Genomic DNA, 22,448 nt, shown 5'->3' with positions numbered 1-22,448 from the left:
TGGGTCCTTGGAGAGGGACATCATGCTTGGGAGGGTGGAGGGACGGCGCAGGAGGGGAAGACCCTCTATGAGATGGATTGATTCAGTGACTGGGGTAATTGGGATGGGTGTGTCAGAAGCAGTGCGATTGGCACAGGATAGAGCAGGGTTTAGGGCTGTTGTACATAGGGCCGCTACGAGTCGCAAATGACTCGACGGCACATGATAACAGCAAAACAACAATGGTCTTAGGCAGTATTTGTCCTTATGAGACTATTAGTTCCTTCAGCACAGTGCTCTCCTGTCTCCAATGTCATATAGTGTTTTTCAAAGTCATATCTCCTGAGCTGTGTGTAATATTCCATCATGTGATTATACCACAGTTTCTCAGTTCATTCACTTGTGGTTGGACATTTGAATTGTTGCCATATTTTTGCTATTATTAATAACGCTATGAACATTGGTGTACAAATCTCTGTTTGTGTCTAGGTTCTATTTTCCTTGGAGAATATTATTAGGTCATTGGCTTTTTGAGGAAATGCTAAACTGCCTTCCAAAGTGGTTGTACTGTTTTACATAGTTGTTTTTATTGAATAAACATTTCTCAGTTTGTTCTTTGATTTTTATTCATTTCCAGTGTTCTGATGTGATCTGTTTTTAACATTTTGCTATTGTTTTTGTTCCTTCGAAGCAAATACAGTGAAGCTTAATCACACTTACTTTGAGCTTATTGTCAGGAGGGGCCAGTCCTTGGAAAACGACAATATGTGGAGATAGGAGGAGAGTCAGAGAAAGAGAAGAAGATCCTCAACATAATGGATTGACAGCGTGTTCCAACCTGTCAGAAATTGTGTGGCTAAGCAGGATAGGACAAGATTCCAGTTTGTCGTTCATAGGGTCACTGTGAGTGGTGGGCGACTCAATGGCACTTAACATTTATTCCTGTTATGGAGGAATGTATTGTTGTTGTTGTGGTGGTGGTGTGCCATCGAATTGGGTACTAGCCCATAGCTGACCCTCCAGCAGGTTTTCAGAGGCAGTTATCGCGTAGGAGGAGCTTGCCTGTTCTCCCATGGGGCAGCTGGCAGATTCAAACCATGTGCCTTCGGGATTACAGTGCAGATTCTTACCCCTAGGCCACCAAAATAGGTTTATAAAATTTCTGATTTTGCCATTCCAGAAGTCAATCTATTGACTTCACCTTATAGGGAAAAAATAATCTCTGTGAGACACTGCTTCAGTGATCATTATGTGTATAGGTTGTGAATTATAAATGACTGATGAAATAATGGTTGCTGCTGTTGTTGTTGTTGTTGTTATGTGCTGTCGAGTTGCTTGCGACTCATAGCGACCCTCAGCCCTAAACCCTGCTCTGTCCTGTGCCAATCGCACTGCCTCTGACACACCCATCCTGATTACCACAGTCACTGAATCAATCCACCTCATAGAGGGTCTTCCCCTCCTGTGCTGTCCCTCCACCGTATCAGGATTACTAATAAGACGTGTATATAAGTCCAAATGGGACAGAAGAGGGGGCTGAGGGAGGAGGGGGGTTTGAGAGTGAAAGGGTGAAGGAATCAGGAAAGATCCAGTGAGGACCTGAAAAGGAGTGGTAATAATGGGCAGGATCAATGGTAATTAATTTTATAAAACAATGTATGGGATGATAACATGAAACAAAGTGTGAATAGAGGAGTGCATGAAACACTCCTACATACAAACCAAACACAATGCACATGACTTTTGTATGTAAAAAATAAAAAAAGAAATAAAACCAACTAAACTTCAGTAAAATTAGCAGAGTCTGTGGCATTTTAACTTGAGGCTACTTCTATTCACCGTCCCTTCCATTATTATCACAGCCAATTCAGTGAACTGATGTCTTTTTAAAATTATTTTAAAATATTACCTTTATTTTTATTGATTTGCTTACAAAGTTCATTTTGCGTTTCATGCTATTCTTCATTCACAATGTTTCATGCATTCTCATGCATTATGTTTTATAAATTTACCACTATGGGACCCTGCCCATCATTACCCTATCATTTCTCTTTAAGAGTTCTCTGAAAAGATCTATCCCTAGAGCATTCCAGAAAATATTTTTATTAAGATACTAGCACCTGGAAAAGCTTCATTCTGAGAATATTGTCATTATTAGATTTGATACAGCTCAACTCTACCAAAAAAAGTCTCATTCTCAGGGTATTACCAAAACCAATAGTGATCCCCTATTCACATCGCAACTGCCTTACCTGCCTTATTTCAGTTGGAGTAAATAAGAACATGACTAAAAAAACCAAGAAATGTTCTGTTAAATTCTTGGGGTTCTTGAAGTATGCATGCATATGGCAAAGCTGTGTCCATGCCCAGGAGAGAAATGGGACAGGTGAAGAACCTAAACTCTCAATCATTAAGTAGTTGATTTAATGCCCCTGTGAAAGGGAAGTGAAAGCCAAGATTGACTAGTCTGTAAGGAATTATGCAGCTAACAAACACAAAGACTGTGCTTCTCTAATGGTTCGAATCTTTGGGAGAAAGATGAGCACTCTCTTTGAGTGCTATTTACAGCCTTGGAAATTAATTCATCTTACTTGGATCCACATTAAACACCCTTGGTACTAGAATTCTGCACACTCAATGATTTACTCATTGCAAATACCTTTTATAATAAACACAAACACAGGTTATATACCTGGATTTCACCTGATGGTATGGATAGGAATCAAATCTATTACATCTGTGGAAAGAATTGCTGGAGAAGCTCAATATCAGCTGTGAAAACCAGGCCAGGTGCTGACTGTGGAACAGACTGCCAACTACTCATATCCAAGTTCAAACTGAAGCTGAAGAAAATAAAATCCACAGGAATCAAAATTTGGCCTTAAGTTTATCCCACTTGAATTTCAAAACCATCTCAGGAACAGGTTTAAGGCCTTGAACACCAATGAGTGAAGACTGAATGAGCTGTGGGAGGATAACAAGAATATCCTCCATGAAGATGCAAAAGACCATTACAACGGCTGAAGAGAAAGAAAAGACCAAGATGGATGTCAGATGAGACTCTGAATAATGCATTAGAACGCCGAGAAGCCAAAGCTAAAGAAAGAAATCAAGAAATTAAAGAGCCAAACAGAAAATTTCAAAAGGCAGCTCGGGATGACAAAGCAAGGTATTATAATGAAATGTACCAAGAGCTGGAGTCAGAAAATCAAAAGGGCCAAACTCGCTCAGCATTTTTAAGCTAAAGGAATTGAAAAAGTCAAGCCACAAGTGGCAATAGTTAAGGATGTTTTGGGCAGAATGTTAAATGATCCAAGAAGCATAAAAAGAAATGGAAGGACTATACAGAGACACTGTACCAGAAGGAATTGGCTGATACAGAATTTCATGTAACAACATATGATCAAGAAACTGTGGTTATGAAGGAGGAACTTCAAGTTGCTCTGAAAGAACAGACAAAAAACACGGCTCTTGGAGTTAATGGCATACTAATTGACATAAACAAACAGATGCTGCCCTAGATGTGCTAAGTTGTGCCAAGAAATCTGGAGGACAGCCACCTGGCCAACTGACTGGAAGAGACTGGCATTTGTTCCCATTCCAAAGAAAGGTGACCCGACAGAGTGTGGAAATTATTGAAGAATATCATTAATATTACATGTAAGCAAGATTCTACTGAAAATCCAAAAACAACTGGAGCAACATGTCAACAGAGAATTGCCAGCTGTGCAGGCTGGGTTTAGAAGAGGTCGAAGTACTAGGGATATTATAGCTATTGTTAGATGGATCTTGGCAGAAAGCAGAGAGTACCAGAGTCTATCTGTGTTTCACTGACTATGCAAAGGCGTTTGACTGTGTGGATCATAACAAACTGTGGCTGACTCTGAGAAGAATGGGAATCCCAGAACACCGATCGTGCTAATGAGAAACCTATACTTGGACCAAGAGGCAGTCATCAGAACAGAGCAAGGAGACACTACATGGTTCAAAATCAAGAAGTGGGTCCATCAGGGATGTATTTTGTCTCCATACCTCTTCAATCTGTATGCAGAACAGATCATCCAAGATGCTGGTCTATACGAGGAGGAATGTGGCATCAGGATTGGAGGAAGATTCATCAACAACCTGCATTATCAAGATGACACAACTCTGCTTGCTGAATCTGAGGAGGACCTGAAGCACTTGCTGCAGAAGGTCAAGGACTGCAGCCTTCAATATGGATTGAAGGTCAACATCAAGAAAAAGTTGTCACCACTAGGACAATTGGCAGCATCATTATGGATAGTGAAGAGATTGAGACTGTTAACAGCTTTAGTTTGCTTGGCTCCACAACCAATACTCTTGGTACCAGGAGCCAGGAAATCAAGAGACGAATTGCATTGGGAAAGTCAGCTGTCAGGGACCTCTCCAGAGTACTGAAGAGAAACAATGTCAGGCTGGAGACTAAGGTGTGCCTGATCCAGGCCATAGTCTTCACAATTGTGTGCTATGCACCAGAGAACTGGACAATGACTAGGGATGATAGAAGGAGAATTGATGCCTTTGAGCTGTGGTGCTGGAGAAGAATGTTGAATATACCATGGACTGCTAGGAAAACAAACAGGTTTGTCGTGGAGAGAGTGAAGCTGGGCTGCTCCTTGGAGACAAGGATTCTGAAGCTTCGTCTGACCCACTTTGGGCATGTTGCAAGGAGGAACCAGTCCTTGGAGAGGGACATCATGCTTGGGAGAGTGGAGGGACAGCGCAGGAGAGGAAGACCCTCGATGAGATGAACTGATTCAGTGAGTGGGATTTGGTGTGTCAGAGACAGTGAGGTTGGCACAGGATAGAGCAGGGTTTAGGGCTCCTGAACATAGGGTTGCTATGAGTCATAAGCGACTTGACAGCACACAACAATGTCAACCATAACTAGCAGTCAGGAAATCAAAAGATGAGTTGCACTAGGAAAATCTGCTACCAAAGATTAAGGTTGTATGGTAGTTGGACAATGACTAAGGATCACAGAAAAAGAATCTATACCTTTGAGTTATGGTGCTGGAGAAGACTAATGACTATTCCATAGACTTCCAAAAGAACAAACAGATATGTCTTGTAGAGATAGTAACCAAAGTGCTCCTTAGAAAGCAAGAATGATGAAACGTCATCTCACATACTGAGGAGAGGCCTGTCCTTGGAAAAAAACATCACATGCGTAGAGGTCAGTGAGGGAGAGGGAGACCCTCAAGGAAATGAACTGGCCCAGTGACTGTTTTCAATAGTCTCAAGTCAACTTGAGAGTACCTGACAACAACAACAACAACAATGAACAAGAAAAGGCTCAAAGTCTTTAAATGACTTAAAAGATGCATGTACAGAATGTAATGGTAATTGTGAAAGAGAATTTACTGTAAGTAGGGATTGTGTCAATCCTTTCAACATAAGAGTAACATTTCAAATTTATGTAACATTAAAGGATAGGCAGGAGTTGTCTGTAAATTAGTAAGTCTGATATTAGTAATCCAGGGACTGCCTCCCTGTACATAAGGTTGGGGGAATGGAAGGGAAATAAACACAACAGACAATGTCACTGAAGGGGCTATAAGGCAGCTATTAAAAGTATACTGAAGAAATAAAGGAAACTGTAGGGTTTTGGGGTGTTCTTTTAAGGAATGTATGATAACTATGTTTCATAAAATAGAAGGTATCAATAAAGAGAAAGATATAATTTAAAAAGTAAAGTAAAAATTGTGGAGAAACTCTGGCAAGATGTAACCTGAGGCTTCTTGCATTCGTGCTGGCCAGAGACAAGAGATTTTGCTTGCCAGATTATTGAAGGAAGCTGACTTATAACTGCTCTGTGGCAAACCTTGCTGGATGATTGAAAAAAAAAAAAAAAGAGGCTTCCTGAATTTGTGTTGATGAACTAAAATCAGGATTTTTACTAATTAAAGAATTGAGTTTGCTATTAATATGGCTTGGGACTGCTAGACTAAACCTGGACTTGTATTGTGAAATATTCTTTGACTCTCCTGCTCCCCAGTCTATTTCCCTATAAACTCCACTCTTGCTTTGTACCACAACTGTAAGTAAAGTTCTGTGAGTCCACAATGAATATATAACCCAGTAATTGGTGGAAATAGGTGCAGGAGCATGGAGGGGGGACGGGACAGTGTCAGACACAGTAGCTATCTATTTGCTGTGATGGGGACAGTTCCCCTTTATGAAGCAGGCAGAAGTCAGACTCAGCCAATCCCATGTTTCATCTGCTCCTTTTGCAACTGATAACCTAAAGGTCAGTGGTTCAAATCCACAAGTAGCTCTTGGGAGAAAGATACTTGGACAGTATTCTCTTGTAAGAACTTACAGTCTAGGAGATAAAGGGTTGCTATGACGTGGAATCAATTCTATAGGAGTGGATTTGTGGGTGGTGTTTTTGTTTGGTTTTTTGTTGTTGTTGTTGTTTGTTTGTTTTGTTTTTCTAGAGTCTTTATGGAAGCAGATTCCCAAGTCTTTCTTCCTTGGAACCTAGGAGTGAGTTCAAATTGCTAACCTTCAGTTAGCAGTTAGGAGATTAACCATTTGCAACATCAGGGGTATTTTCCATAAACTACTAGATTTAAATTGGACTATTTCACAAAGATAGCATAATAAAATGATCTAGCTAGAATTTGTCTGTAAAATAAAAAATTACAAAGAAACAGTCTTCTCAAATATCAGAAGCTTATCTTAAAATAGAATCCTGTTCATAGTCTGTAATTTAAAATCAAGTGCTAATTTTATTTTTAATAAAGTTTCTGGTTTGTTAACTTAAACACAAATATATTCCAATAGCTAAAACCTGTTTCCAATTTAAACTGTAATCACAGGAAGTCTATTACTGTATTAAGGTCAAGAAAAAACAGTTATATGGGTAAATATATTATTATTTGAATTACTGTATGGGTAAGGAACCCAATTCCATCTAATAAAAAAAAGAAAGTAAGACAGCACTGGATATGAGCTCTGGTGATACAAAGAATAAGCACTCAGCTTCTAAATGAATAATGTTACGTACTGTTAAGTCAGAACCGACTCAGATTCAAAGCTGACTCTCCAGAGGGTTTACAGAAGCAGTAAATCACATAGGATTCGAACCATATGCCTTTGGGTTTGCAGTACAACAACTTACCTCTAAGCCAGCAGAGTTCCCCTACTAACTGAATAGGGTGAGGGGAAAGTGATATTAGTAAGATTATGGAGATATTGGGACAGAAATTGCCAAGATGCGTATTTCACCAGTTTCCATATCAAACAAATGGTGCATACTAGATGTAAAGATTGTTGTTGTGTACTATCAAGTCAGAACTGACCCACAGCTGACCCTCTAGCAGGTTTGCAGAGGCAGTAAATTTCATGAAAGGAGACTGATCATCTTTCTCCCACAGAACAGCTGGTGGACTCGAACTGCATGTCTTTGGGATTGCAGAGCAGCTTCTTGCCACTAGAGATCCCTACATAACAAGTAAAGATAGGGCAATTTTATCTTTAGAGAGATCATTAAGTTGTGCCAAGAAAAAATCTTGATGGCCAAAGTGAAGTTTCTGTGTTCGGAACAAAGATGACAAACACATTCTAATTTCACATTTTCATTATGACTTTATTCTAAAAAAGATAGAATTTTAATATTGCACTATATTTAATTTTTCAGCTCCACCTACTCTAGAGAGGTAGGGAAATGGTTCTATATGCTGTTCCAAATAAATAAGATAGCCAGTAAAGTTTATGGTGACTTTTTTCTTTAAATGAAAATGAACATGCAAAGAATTGTGACGTCGAGAAAGAAATTTCTTTTGCATTATACTGTCTACATTTCCATTGAAGACACATGAAATACAAAAATCAGGCTCTTAACCACTGTTTACCAAGAATATTTACCCTCTCTGATATTTTCCTATATAAACAGATGTACTACTGTTAGCTACTGGCCAGATTATGAAAGTAGAGCTAACCTAATGATGTTTTTGTATACTGTAGAGTTGCAACCAACCCATAGCTGATCCTCTGGCAGGTTTTCAGAGGCAGTTAATTGTATGGGAGGAGAATGCCCATCCTTCTCTCACAGAGTAGCTGGTGGCCTCAAACCACAAGCCTTTGAGATTGCAGTGCAGCTTCTTGCCACTAGGCCACCAGAGCTCGTCCAAAGCTAACCTACTAGATATTTTAAAAAGATATTAAGACTGCTTTAAAATTTCTGTCACTCTGCAGCCATAAGTGATAACCTTTAACAAGGCTTTACTAAATTTTCAAATACAGTTTCAGCAGTTAAAATACATGTGAAAGCATAAGGTATGTATATATGAAAAGCAGCAAAGCTAGCAAGAACAGAAAAAATAATAATTTTAAAAGTTTGCATTTCTGAGAATGATAAAGTTTTTAATCTAAGGATGAGCTATCTACTCCCATGTGATTAACTGCCTCTGAAAACCCACTGAAGCTATGGGTCTGTTCTGACTTGGCAAACAACAAGAACAGAATAGAATTTCTATAATGCCAATTCTTTTTTTTTTTTTTTAAAGTAAGTAGAAACGTTATCATGTAAGAATAGACCCATAGCAGATCCTTCAGAGGGTTTTTGGAGGTAGTAAATTGTACAGGAAGAGACTGTTCATCTTTTTCCCACAAAGTAAATGGTAGATCCGAAATTTGTACCTTTGGGTTGGCAGCATGATTCCTTATCACTAAGTTACAAATACTCTCTAAGTATGAATTGTTGTTGTTATGTGCCATTAAGTTGGAATCGACTCATAGCTGATCCTCCAGCGAGTTTCAGAGGCAGTAAATTGCACGAAAGGAGACTGCCCATCCTTCTCCAGTGGAGCAGCTGGTGGATTCAAATCTGTGTGCTAGAGCCTCCTTTCTAAGTATCAGTAGGAAAGCCAGATCCCCTACCATCAAGTTGATTCGAACTCTCTAGGACAGAGCAGGACTGTCCATACAGTTTCCAAAGCTATATCTCATTAGGGAAGCAGACTGACTAATCCTTCTATCATAGAGTATATGACAGGTTCAAACCACCAACATTTTGGTGAGATGCTGAAATCATTAACCACAATACTGCCAGAACTCTTTCACAAACAGGAAAAATCCTATGGATGCCCTTTGAAAGAACGGACCACACTAAACAAATTTGGGGTTTTTCCCCCCTTCAAAATAATTCAACTGCTATATAATTACCTCTGTACTGGTATCATGACATTGAGTTGACATTGCCTCAAACTTGAGTCTGAGTTTTGTTACCAGTTGCTCAAAGTCATTAACTTCAGTGAAGCGAAAAGCTGTTTTTCCTTTGACGCTAATGATGACAGATTTGCTGGAATCATTCGTCTTATCTATAGCTAAGACCTAGGGGTAAAAAACATATGATTAAATTATCCTATTTTTCTCTTAATGTTGATAATTTCAGGAAAAATGGGTTTGGCTAAAAGTTTTTACCTTTTACCATCTGCACAATAAATTACTAGATGTAAATTATTTCAATTCCCAAATAAAGGTTTAACCATCACATAGCTTTTAAAAATGATAACACAGTGTAAAAATTCAGCATTGCATTTCCGGCCCACACAAAATTATTAATGATATTCCCTTTTTACCATTAAATATGATAATCTACATTTTGGTATTCATGTCATAAATGGGCAATCACACTCAATTCTGAGTCATGCTAATCTCTATTTTGTTTTTAACAAAATTTAAATTTTTTTCTACTTTCATTTGTAAAAGGCCAGTCAAGAGAAGATACCACTCTCTTTATCTTAATGAAAAATAATGAACTTAAAAAGATTTTTACTTTAATATTATAAAAAAGATACAGATTATTTTGTTCTTAATACTTTACAGAATTAAAAGATCATTTTATCCTGGGAATGACAATATTTTTCTAGCTAAAAGCTGGGATATAGCTGAATTTGTATTACCTCACGTAATGGAATGATTACAGTACACAGATTGCCATCTTGGCTAGCAAAGCAGATATAATTTTCTGAAATGCACATTTTTCCATGAGTACTGAAGTGACTAAATGGTACCCATAATAAACATTCATGTACTTCTTTCAAAGTCTCTTCTTTGGGAAGTCTAAAAAAAGCATTAAATTGCTCACTGTGTGCTCGATTTTCCAGACCTCTGTAGAAAAGAAAAGAAGAGGGGGAAATCAAATGATTAATTTTAAAGTGTATAAATGACTGTATGATTAATGTGAATGACTGTAAAGTGTATGGCTAAACACTAAATGCTATGTTCTTCAACAAATTATAAAACAGAGGAAATGCACTGAATCATAATAAACTGATTTTGCTTGTTCTCCTTTCTAATTTAATTTTATCACAGATGAGAATCTACATAAGTTAGAGATGGTCTAGATCTTTTTTTTCTGATAAACATGCAATACTGGGGTTTTTTTTAAAATAACTGTAATGAACATTTACAGAGATTCTGGCTTTCCATTCATTCATTGCTGCACTTCTCTCCGTGCCCAGCCTCCCCCTCTGATGGTCTAGATCTTAAAACAAGCTCTGTTAAGGGGTGATTTGCTGGAAGATTATTATGTTATTGTTGTATATTCCTGAAAATATGTGAATATGGCTAAAATCAATCTAAGTAAATAATAATCTTCATACTGGGTTATCAGGAAATCAGGAGAATTACTAATTTAAAACAAAATAACATAATGAAAATTTATTGCATCCAAGTTTAGGAGGAAGTAGAGCATTTAAAAGAATATTGAGACAAACAATTTAAATGAATGTTTAAAAAAATATATGAAGCAGAAGCACGATCTAACAGTATTACACAATGCTGGGTGCATGCATGATAGGTGTTGATAAATAAAAATGATTTGTTGACTGACACATATATATTTATTTTAAAACCATACAACTATTTAGAAACAGTAAATAAATGTGCTAAATAGCAATGTCATTAGAGGGAGTAAGTAGGTTACATAAATTCTAATTCAAATGCAACAAGGTTAAATCTAGATTCATTTTTCCTACATGTACTACATTAAAGTGTGATATTTCATCTTATCTTTAAAAATAGTTCTGATGAATATAAGTCTCACTTAAACTAAAAAGATGAGGCTTATTTATACCAAGAATTATAATACAACCTGTGAAATAATATTGTAAGGAAATATAATGCTTTGATTATAATATTATAAGGAAAAACAGATCGAGTGCAATATTCAGAGTCTCTTCTGAATTCATTTTGATCTTTTCTTCTTCCTCTGTCTTTGTAATGACCTTTTGCATTATTCGTGGTTGATATTATTGATATCCTCCCACAGCTCATCTGGTCTTCGCTCATAAGTGTGAAGGGCCTCAAACCTATTCCTGAAGTTAGTTTTTAAATTCAGGTAAGATAGACTCAATATCAAATTTTGATTCCTGCGTATTTGATTTGATCTTCTTTAGCTTTAATTTGAACTTGCATATAAGTAGTTGATGGTCTATTCTGTAATCAGCACCTGGACTAGTTTTCACTGCTGATACAGAACTTCTCCAATGATTCCTTCCACAGATATGAGTGCTGAGAAGCCAAAGCAAAGGGAAGAAAACCAGAAATTAAGGAGCTGAACATAAGATTTTAAAAGACAGCTTAGGAAGACAAAGCAAAGAATTATAATGAAATGCACAAAGAGCTGGAGTCAGAAAATCAAAAGTGCTGAACTTGCTCACCATTTCAAAAGCTGAAGGACCTAAAGAACAAATTCAAATCATGAGTTGTAATACTTAAGGATGTTGTGGGCAGAATACTGAATGATCCAGGAAACATTTTAAGAAGATAGAAGGAATATACTGAGTCACTGTACCAAAAAGAATTGGCTGACACAGAAGAATTTCAAGAAACAACATATGATCAAGAGGCAATGGTGATGAAGGAGGAAGTGTAGTCTGCTCTGAAGGATTTGGCAAAAAGTAAGGCCCCAGAAAGTGATGAAATACCAATTGACATATTTCAACAAACAGATGCTGCCCTGGATATGCTCAGTAGGCTGTGCCAAAAATTTGGGAGGACAACTACTACCTGGTTAACTGACTAGAAGAGATCCATATTTATTCCCATTCCAAAGAAAGATGACCCAACAGAGTGTGGAAATTATTGAACAATGACACTAATATCACACGCTAGCAAAATCCTGCTGATGATTATCCGGAAACAACTGGAACAGTACATCAACAGAGAACTACCAGAGATACAAGCTGGGTTTAGAAGAGGTCATGGCACTAAAAACATTATTGCCACTATCAGCTGGATCTTGGCAGAAAGCAGAGTACCAGAGGAATGTCTATCTGTGTTTCATTGACTATGCAAAGGCATTTGACTGTGTGGATCACAACAAATTGTGGTTAGCCTTGAGGAGAATGGAAATCTCAGAACACTTGATTGTGCTCATGCAAAACCTATACTCCGACAAGGAAGCAGTCCTCAGAACAGAGCTAAGATGGTTCCAAATCAGGAAAGGATTCAATCTATATGCAGAACAGATCATTCAGGAGGCTGGGCTTTATGAGGAGGAATACTGCATCAGGATTGGAGGAAGAATCATCAACAACCTACGTTATGCAGATGACACAACCTTGCTTGTTCAAACTGAGGAGGACCTGAAGCACTTGCTGCAGAAGGTCAAGGACTGTAGTCTTCAACATGGATTGGAGCAGAACCTTAAGAAGACAAAAGATTCTCACCACTGGGCCAACTGGAAGCACCGTGATAAATGGAGAAGAGATTGAAGTTGTTAACTGTTACAGGTTACTTGGCTCCACAATCAACACTCAGAAAAATCAAAAGATGAATTGCACTGGAAAAATCTGCTATCAGGGACCTCTCCAAAGTACTGAGAAGCAATGATGTCAGTCTATAGAGACTAAGCTGTGCCTGATCCAGGCCAGGGTCTTCACAATTACTTGCTATGCATCAGAGATCTGGACAATGACTAAGAAATTGTGGTGCTAGAGAAGAGTCTTGAACATACTATGGACCACCAAGAAAACAAATAGGTCTGTCTTAGAGAGGGTAAAGTCAGGTTTCTCCTGGAGACTGGGATTTGAAGCTCCATCTCACATACTTTGGGCACATGGCCAGAAGGGACCAGTCCTTGGAGAAGGACATCAGGCTTGGATGGGTGAAAGGACAGGGTAGAAGATAAAGACTCCAGAAGAGATGGATTGATACAGTAACTGGGGCAACAGGGGTATGTGAATCAGAGTCAGTGAAACTGGCTCCAGACAGGGCAGGCTTCAGAGCTGTTGTATATAGGGTCACTATGAGACAAAGGTGGCTCAAAAGCATATAACAACAACAAGAAGGAAAAACAGCAGACTGTATGCATTGTTTAATTCATATTATTGTTTAATTAATATTATTTTGTAATTAATATTATATTATTTATATATTTAGATATTATTTATGTAGTAATTATATTATTAATTCATATTATTTTGTAATTATTTTTAAATTCTTACATCAAAAGACTTAAAAAGATGTACATGAAGCTTAACTATGGTTATTATGCTTCTATATCATTTGAGGAGCTCTGGTACCCTAGTGATAAGGAGTTGTCCTGGTAAGGAGTTTTCCTGTCAACTCAAAGGCACGTGATTCAAATTCACCAGCTGCTTCATATGAGAAAGATGGGCAATCTCTTTCCATATGATTTAAAGCTTTTGAAAAACCCACTGGAGGGTCAGCTATGAATGGATGCGACTCGATGGCACATAACAACTACAACTACATGATTTCTTTGGTTTTTTTTCATGTCAGATGGGTAATGTGCCTATGTCGTAACAAGGTTTCAAAGGTAGCACATGTCATACAGAAGTATGAACCCCTAATCATCACGCTTATGAACCGGAAAAGGATCAACCACATGGTTTTTATGGAGTACTAGCGGCCCAGTATTTGAGCACTTGGTTGTTATAAAAAAAGGTCAGCATTTTTAGTTCGCCACTTGCTCAGCAAAAGAAAAATGTGGCAATTTGTTTTTGCAAAAATCATAGCCTTGGAAACTCTAAGGTTTGAGAGGGTTGCTATGAGTCAGAATCATAGCAGTGGTTTGATGGCAGTGGTTTTGGGTTTTGGTATTGTTTGCATTATACAAATAATACATGTTTGTAGACAGAGTAAATAAAAGCAATAAAGGCAATTTAGAAATTGTCTTTAGAAATTTTTTTAGAAAAAAGTCCTTTGGAGACTCAAGAAAAACCCTCAAACTCATTGTTGAGTTGAATCAACCTTTCACTAGGTTTCTAATACTATAAATTGCACAAGAGGAGACTTCCCACCTTTCTCCCTCAGAGCTGTTGGTAGCAGCAGACTACTTAGAGACTGTCACCAGAGCTGAATAAATTATTTCAGTATGGACAGTAATGAATAATTCATTGATAAATGGTGTTTTAGAGAGAGTTTGTCTTTTAGTGAATAGACTTACAATATCTCTAAAATTATGTTTAATGTGGCCAACCAAGGAAGAAACAAGTAAATGCCTAACCTTATAAAAACTAAGATTCTCAATCCTTATAGAGTTTTAAATCATGTAAACAGGACTTTTTATAAATCATGTAAACAGGAACTTTCTTTTGTTTGTAGTTGTGTAGTGTAAAATGTTCACTTCACTGTTCTGATTTCTAGAAAACAAGGCAGAATCCTAAAGGAATATATTAGGCACAGTTTAGAAGTAGACAAGAGACAATGAAACTCATTTGGTATCATAAACTCATATGGTATCATACAACTCTCCAGATGACTTTTTCTGGTCTATCCATAGGACTGAGTCTCTGCTTACATTTTGTCATACAGCCTGTATCATTATCATCCTTGCCAGAAGCTGCTTTCATCAGCTATTTCTGGAACCTCTTCTGTTTCTCTTCCCTTTGGTATGCTTATTTCAGTCAACTGTTTTAAATATAGCAATAAATGGCGATCAGAAAGATTCTTCTGATGTGGCCAGGCAGTAATGATGATTAAATACTTATTCACTGCTTTATATTTCATGAAGTGCTCTCATATATGTTAATTACCCATGTCTCATAAAGTGCCCTCTGAAGTAGGTAAGTCAGATAAGAAATCAAAGTCCTGAGGAATTATAGCTTGTCCAAAGGTTGCTTCACTAACTTGTCTATTTATAAAATAAATAAACGCTACCAATAATTTTAAAATGAGAAAATGTACTTAACAGTCCTAGATACAAAATAATCTATAGACAAGTCAGAGAAATACAGTGTTGGACTAAACACATAAACAAAAATCCCTTAAATTATAAAAATATTCCAGGGCAAATCCCACCTAAGTTTCCAGAAATAATTTCCAAATGTAACTTCTAGTATTCTAGGATTAAACTTCGTGGATATCTCTCACATTGATAGATTACTATTCGTGAAATGTGTACGAACAAACACATAAAACATGACATATGGATGATCAATGCCAAAGAAAAAATTACCATTTAAAAAAGAACAGTTGAGTTTTAATGTTAAACTGTACCATTTTTCTTATGATCAACCTATAAAATATTAAGTAAGCTTTGATACCTTTTGGTGATTTGTAGAGGATCATCAAGGATTGGGTCATTGTCAAATGTTTCTTTATCAAAAAGTCTCTTTATAGCATAGTTTGCCAGCTGTTCCATAAGAAGGTATGTTTGGTTAATGTGCAGAAACATTGAAAAGTAATGATCCTCCCCTCGAGAAGACACATGAATACTCTCTGTCAGTATGACATTGGAAGTCTTTTCAAGCTTTGAGATTGCATCCCAGGATATAACAAGTTTTACTGCAAATAAGAATTATAAGGTGGTATGATTAACTTTCTCAGTATTAATATGTTTCTTTAGTAGTCTTTTGAGACAACTGGGTGGGAAAAGGTGTAAATCACTAAAATACTTTAGAGATCAAGATGTGTTAAAATGTTTTTTAAATTTCTATATTTTAGAACTTTTTATTATTATTAATTTTAATGAAAGTTTACAGAGACTGAGGATTTCCATTCATTCATTACTGCACTTTTCAAGATATGTTAAAATTTTGAAGCACAGTCATATATACAATAATTGGCAATTCTAATAAAATCACTAATTTAAAAGAAATTTTAAAAACCTATTTCAGAGATTTTTTTCATACTACATTCTTTACAGAGGAAATAATAAAAAATTAAAAACTGGATGTATGAAATGAATAATACTGCTTGATTTTTATTTTTTGTTGCCAGATTATGGGTGGGCCATTATAGTACTTAAGGTGATTATATTTATGCTGCATGTTGAAAACAAGGATAGAAACAAATAAGGAGTTTAGAACAAGGGGCAGAAATCATATGCCAGATAACTATTATCATTTAATATTCATTCATTACCCATAATATGCAAGGCACTCAATCTACATTTCTAATGGCTCCTATGTCAAGAAAGCATTCTAGGTGCAACTACAATCCCAGAGGCGCACGGTTCAAATACACCAGATGCTCTGCCAGGGAAGGAGGGACAATCTCCTCCTGTACCAGTCAGATCTGATTTGACGGTACACTCACACAAAAATAATAAAATAAAATAAAAGAAAGCATTCTTAGAAGGGTTCTCTAGATGAAATCGTTTTTAAATGCACAGTTTAATTATCTTTAATATAAATCCCATAACTTCCAATAAACTTAAAACCACCATTGATTTGGTAGGTCAATCAATAAGTTCAAAATCATGGAAAGCAACAGAAACCACTTACTTTCTGATCCCAATAAAAAGGAATAGAAGCTCAGAAAGTTGGTGCTAAGGTAGAGCCAGCCTTGACAAGGGACCCGTCCTTTCCAATAACTGCATGAGTAATAGGTCACTAATTTCTCCTGCTCTGGTAAACCAAAACATTTTTCAAATTTCAAAATGGCTTCTCGAAATTTCTCAGGATCATCTTCCTTTGCAAAAGACTGCTTTCCTTCTTCAGCAATTAATCCCTGAAAGACACAAAACATTTGCTGAAAACACATCACCACTTACCAATAAAAACATACTTTACATATTTCACTTTAAATAGTTAATTTGATACAACAGTATATTTCTATAAAGGTACATATGTCATATGTTCATGCTGTTATATACCATCAAGTTGAAACTGACTTATAGCTGACCCACGGAATTTTCAGAGGCTGCAAATCATGCAGGAGGAGACTGCTTTTCTTTCTCAGAGCAGCTGGAGGATTCAAAGTGCATGTTTTTTGGGTTGGTAGTGCAGCTCCTTAACACTATGTATTTCTCTTAGGATAGAAGTCAGACAATTTTCTTCAGTTTTATACTTAGATTTTTTCTAATACTTCGCAAGAAGTTACTACACATGTAGGTACTAGGTATACCCTATTGAATGAACCCACAGTTCATTCAAGAGATACTGAAATTAAAATGTGCCTAAGAACACTCACAAAAGTAATTAAAGTCAAACCATTGACTTTTGGATTGTTGCTGTTATGTGCCATCAAGTCTGAAACGACTCATAACTGACTCTCCAATGGGTTTTCAGAAGCTGTAAATCCTCATGGGAGTAGACTGTCCATTTTTCTCCCTCAGATCAACCAATGGATGAGAACAGTCTGCCTTAGGGTTGGCAGTACAACTCCTTAACACTAAGCCATTAGTCCTAATTTTTTTAAAAAATGGGGGTTTTTTTCAAAAAACAGGTTTTTATTGTGATTTCAGTGAAAGTTTACAAGGGCAAATTGGCATACATTCAACAATTTCTACACATTGGGTTTTTTACTTCAGTTCTCTTTCACATTGATTGTGACATTCACAAGTGTGCTTTGACCAGTCCTGTGGTAATAAAACAAGGATCTTCCCTTCCACTTTGATCCTCATGGTTGAGGGTCAATTTCATCTATAAAATATAACCATGACACTTACTCTGATCTTTCCTTGTACAAAATTAGTAATATCTTCATTTGAATCAAATACAGATAAGGTCTTCATGATATTTTGTTCCAACCAATCCCAATGCTTGGTAATTTCTTCTCTGTTGGCTCCTGATTAATAACAAGAAAGAATAAGAGACTCAAGGAAAATCCTATACCAAAACAGCTCTTAACATTTATACGCTTAATTTAAAAACAAGTATCTGTTCATTTTCAAAAAAGTAATAATAATAATTACAATATTTTATTTATCCTCTAGTTAATCTCTATCTGTAGGTATCTGTAGGTATCATTATAAATAGAAAGAGTAAAAAAGCAATACAAATCATGAGAAAAGATAAAATTCTGAAAAGAAGATGCTACTAGCTGATATTTACAGTAAATATTTACAGTAACCATTATCTTTCAAGAGACTATGGAAATACTTATATATAAATCAATCCTTTATCTCAAATATTCTGTGACCAAAACCAGCATGCACATGGCAATCCCATCCACACTGTGTAAATATGGACTTCAGCTGTAGTCATTCCATTTCAGAAAGTGGGAAGCCTCTTGTCGGAATCACCTCAAGTCTTGTTATCTGATACTGCTTTAATAGAAATCCCATATGTGAGTAGCTTTAATACCAATTTATTTTCTCACAGTTTTAGGAAGCTAAAAGTCCAAATTCAGGGTGCCAGTTTCTGTTAAAAGGCTTTCTTTGACAGTTGACTATAGGAAAAGGGCTTTGTCTTCTTGTGACTTGCTTTTTCTCTTCCCCATCTCTGCTTTTCTTTGTTTTTTTAATTGGTTTTCATTTAGTCACCCATCTACCCTTTGTCTCATAACAGCAATTACAATTTTACACTGCCATAATTTACATTTTCTTATGGAAACCTCCCAGTTTTCTCCCTTTCCTTTCACTCTACCTGTTCACTCACTAATCTCTGTTCCCCCCTTCAACCTTCCACAATTGTTTCTGTGTGTAAATCTTTCCTTTGTCTCCTCTGCTTTTCTAACTTTCTTGTTTAATGTCTTTTATATGCCAAAAGAGACTTGCTTATATTACTTTTCCCTAATCCTGGCTCATTAACATAACAAAGATAATCCATTTCCACATGGGATTGCAGGCATAGGGGTTAGTATTTAAAAGAAATTTTTGAGAGCCACAGTTCAATTCATAATATCATTTGCTGAAAGACCTAGTTAAGTTATAGAAATCTCATTAAGGAGAGTAGAAAACATGTCTCAAGGCTAAATCTGTGTGATCTACTAAATCAATGTTAAGTGGATTGTTTAGACTCCGAGCAAATATTACAGTTAGCTCTACGTTGCTCTGTTCTGAAGAATAACATTTCAGTATCTATCAAGCTCCCCCTATTAAGACATACCTTTTACATCATGGATTATATAAATTTCACTCAAAAGAAATATCTTGATGTCTTAATATATTTTCTTTTGTATGGTGGGAGTTTGAGACATTAAAACTATTATCTACACTGAAATCACATTTTTGTTAACTCAGAATTTATTCATCCCACTAAGGTCACCATGCCAACTATAATGACGTTCTTTATTGAATCACAATGAAAAGTTATAGGAAACTTTAAAGTTTAGGCATAACAAAGGATCAATTAGTAAGTAACTATTACAATATTTCTGCATCAGGTTAATTTGGAAAAATAAGTAATGTAAAATCCTTCAATTTTCAACAAAAATAGAAGAGATGCTTTCTATTTCTAATTTCTATTAGTCAGATTTACGGCTTTGCTTAACAATTCTAATGATTACCAGCAGGTATAGTATCTATATTTGTTTACATTGCATCCAATTTAAGAAAGCCAAAAGAAAACAATCACTAGCAATATTAATGAAAATTTAAAGATAAATTTTAAAAAAACGAACACCCCAGTGCATACATTTTTAAAAACTGGTTGTATGCTATATGTTAACATGTTTGAACAACCTAGAAATTTATATCTTTCGTTTTTTAAAGTATATTTTAAGAGAGCAGGAAGAGTGAAAAAAATTTCTTTCAATATTAAAAAAGCTGTAATTGTGAGACTCTAATTAAAAATTTAAAAAAACCCAACCTAGTCCTTACCCACTAGGCCACCAAAGCCCCAATATTCTAATTAGACCAAAATTACAGTAACAGTATAAGGAAATAATAAACTGTGTAATCGTATTTCTTTAAAATTTGAACTGTTTTAGTGTCCTGGGGGGTAAAGAGCGGTACTACCAACCCAAAAGCACATGTTCAAATCCACCAGTTTCTCTGGAGGATAAGGATGGGCAGTCTCCTCCCATGCAATTTATAGCCTCTGAAATTGTGCTGAAGGGTCAGCAATGAGTCAATTCTGGCTCAACAGCAATGACTTTCTTTGTAAGAAAGAATTATCCTAATTCCTTATTCATCATAAATGTATATACATTGAAGCATCTGATCTGCTCAGCATGAATATTCATATTACTACTAACAGATTTCTTTTTTATTTCAAAGACACAGCACCATTTATGAGAAAGTTGGGACACGATAAAAAATATTTCTTTTTTTCAGGTTTATATATCTTTAGGAGACAATTTTGGTGCCACTGTTAACTTCAGAATGTCCTCATTTGAATGATCTGTTATTAGAGATGATACAACATACTTCATGGAAAATTTCCCGTCTTCCTATAACATATTGGAGATAGAGAAGTAAACTGAAGTAATAAAATAATAAGCGCTGACAAAGTCTGGTCTGAATAGGTATTTCTAAAACACATCCTTTAGGTATCTCAAGCTAATGGATTTACTAAAACCATAATAATCTGTAATCTTCCTTAAACAAACAAAGAGATGTTTTGCTAGTCTCAGAATATGCAGTGGTGCATTTGGCTTGTTTCCAAGTTTTTGAACAAGTAGGGAATTTTAAAACATCCAAATTTAGTCAAATACATTCCATTTCTTAATGCCAAATAGTGCATTTCTTAATGCTTATTATATCTTTTTAAAAGCGTACTTACCACATGCAATTGACCAGTAAACTTGAGAATCTGGTGTCTGGTGTAGGATGCGAAACGGAGCTACTTTAGCAGTAGAATCTAAGACTGAATCCAGAGTTCCAACCAGAAGTCCTGTTGTGAGAGATTGTTGAAATAAGGACTTCACGAGAGATAATAAAAATATATACTCCTTCATTTGAGAACCAACTAATAAATTTATCTTAAATTACTTTTGGAGTCCAAAGAGTGCTTAGAGAGGTTATTTCTGAAAGGGGGAAAATATTCTTAATGTGAGTAGTGCTTGAGAAAATTATCTTTCAAAAAGTCAAGCACAGTTGTGCTGATCTCATAATACATTTCCAGCCCTTACATACCTGCTTCATGAAGTTCGGTGTAAAGCAAATAAAAACATGGACTTAGTATCCTGAATATAGGCAACTTGGCATGTATCAGGTGGGACACTATTATAAGCACGTTATTGGTTTTTAGCTGCTATTAAGACCCGGTGAACAATGGAAGAAAACTCTGTAGAGTCCTGGGTCCTCTCTGTGATAGGTTATAGCAGGATCGACTGTGACCTGGGGGGCTAATTTCAAAAGTAGATTACCAGGTGTTTCTTCCTAGTTTGGCTTAGGTTTTGATGTTAAGGCTGTTGAGCCTCATCATTGGCTAGGAATCAAACTCAGATCTTCCCTACATGCAGGGGGGTGCGAGGGTGAAGATGAGTGTATGTGAAAATTCTACCATGAAACTGTCATTTTCCCCATAAATACATTTATTTCCTCTCTTAAAACATTGGTTTTAGTCCTAAAGGAATCACAAGCATACCAAACCAAATCCACTGCTGTCAAGTCATTTTCAACTAAAAGCAATCCAACGCACAATTCAATGCCACGCTTTCAAGGATAAACTGTAAATTATACGTAGATTTTGATTTTTAAAAAAATTTTATTTTTATTGTGATTTTAAATAAAGTTTACAGAAAGGTTGGGTTTCCATTCCTTCACTGATGCACATTTTCCTCCCTGTTCCCTCCCCAAGCCCACTTTGCAATGTACCTCTTCTTCCAGATTATTGTCATACATATAATTCCTAATTGTACATTCCTTTTTGACAGTACTTTCCCTCATTTGTTTCCAGGCAGTGTTCATTATCTATCCACTCTTTTCCTATTCTAAACTATCCAATCCCCCATGTCAGTCCTATTTTATTAACAGCGGTGGTACGATTTTTAACTGTGAGAAAAGTCAATGACCTTAATTAATCTGTGTTGTTTAAGGGACAACACATCTATTTTCAAATATTCACTGATATTTTCAAATCTGTAAGTAAAACCATTTATTTCACCTTTAAACCCAAACCCCACTGCCATCAAGTTGATTCCAACGCATAACAACTTCAAAATACAAAGTAGAGCTTTACTCATAAGGTTTCCAAGGCTATAACCTTGGAAGCAGGTGGCCACTTTTCTTCCAAAGAGCACTGGTGGGTTTGAGTCCCTGACCTTTTAGTTAGCAGCCCAGAGTTTTACCATTACACCACCAAGACTCCTTCACCTTACTTTGCCACTCTTTTTAAAAATAAAGTTATCTTCATGTG

At 36.3% G+C, this 22,448-nt stretch overlaps 1 protein-coding gene across 1 annotated transcript in view; it reads right to left on the bottom strand.

The window, feature by feature from the left end:
- The window catches only part of TBC1D8B (TBC1 domain family, member 8B (with GRAM domain)), a 112,193-nt gene that overhangs the window by 63,326 nt on the left and 26,419 nt on the right, over window positions 1–22,448 (bottom strand). Inside the window, exons 2-7 of the mRNA XM_006889896.1 lie at window positions 20,871–20,981; window positions 17,873–17,991; window positions 16,707–16,932; window positions 15,525–15,765; window positions 9,912–10,119; window positions 9,172–9,339 (exon numbers count right to left, since the gene is read on the bottom strand). Coding sequence (XP_006889958.1) covers window positions 9,172–9,339; window positions 9,912–10,119; window positions 15,525–15,765; window positions 16,707–16,932; window positions 17,873–17,991; window positions 20,871–20,981 — 1,073 coding nt within the window. The remainder of the gene's footprint in view (window positions 1–9,171; window positions 9,340–9,911; window positions 10,120–15,524; window positions 15,766–16,706; window positions 16,933–17,872; window positions 17,992–20,870; window positions 20,982–22,448) is intronic.

This window comes from Elephantulus edwardii, unplaced genomic scaffold (genome assembly GCF_000299155.1).
Source record: "Elephantulus edwardii isolate Elephantulus edwardi_28Jun2011 unplaced genomic scaffold, EleEdw1.0 scaffold00083, whole genome shotgun sequence".
Lineage (NCBI taxonomy): Eukaryota > Metazoa > Chordata > Mammalia > Macroscelidea > Macroscelididae > Elephantulus > Elephantulus edwardii.
Note: the sequence above shows the minus strand (reverse complement) of the source record. Positions and strands in the feature narration are given on the sequence as shown.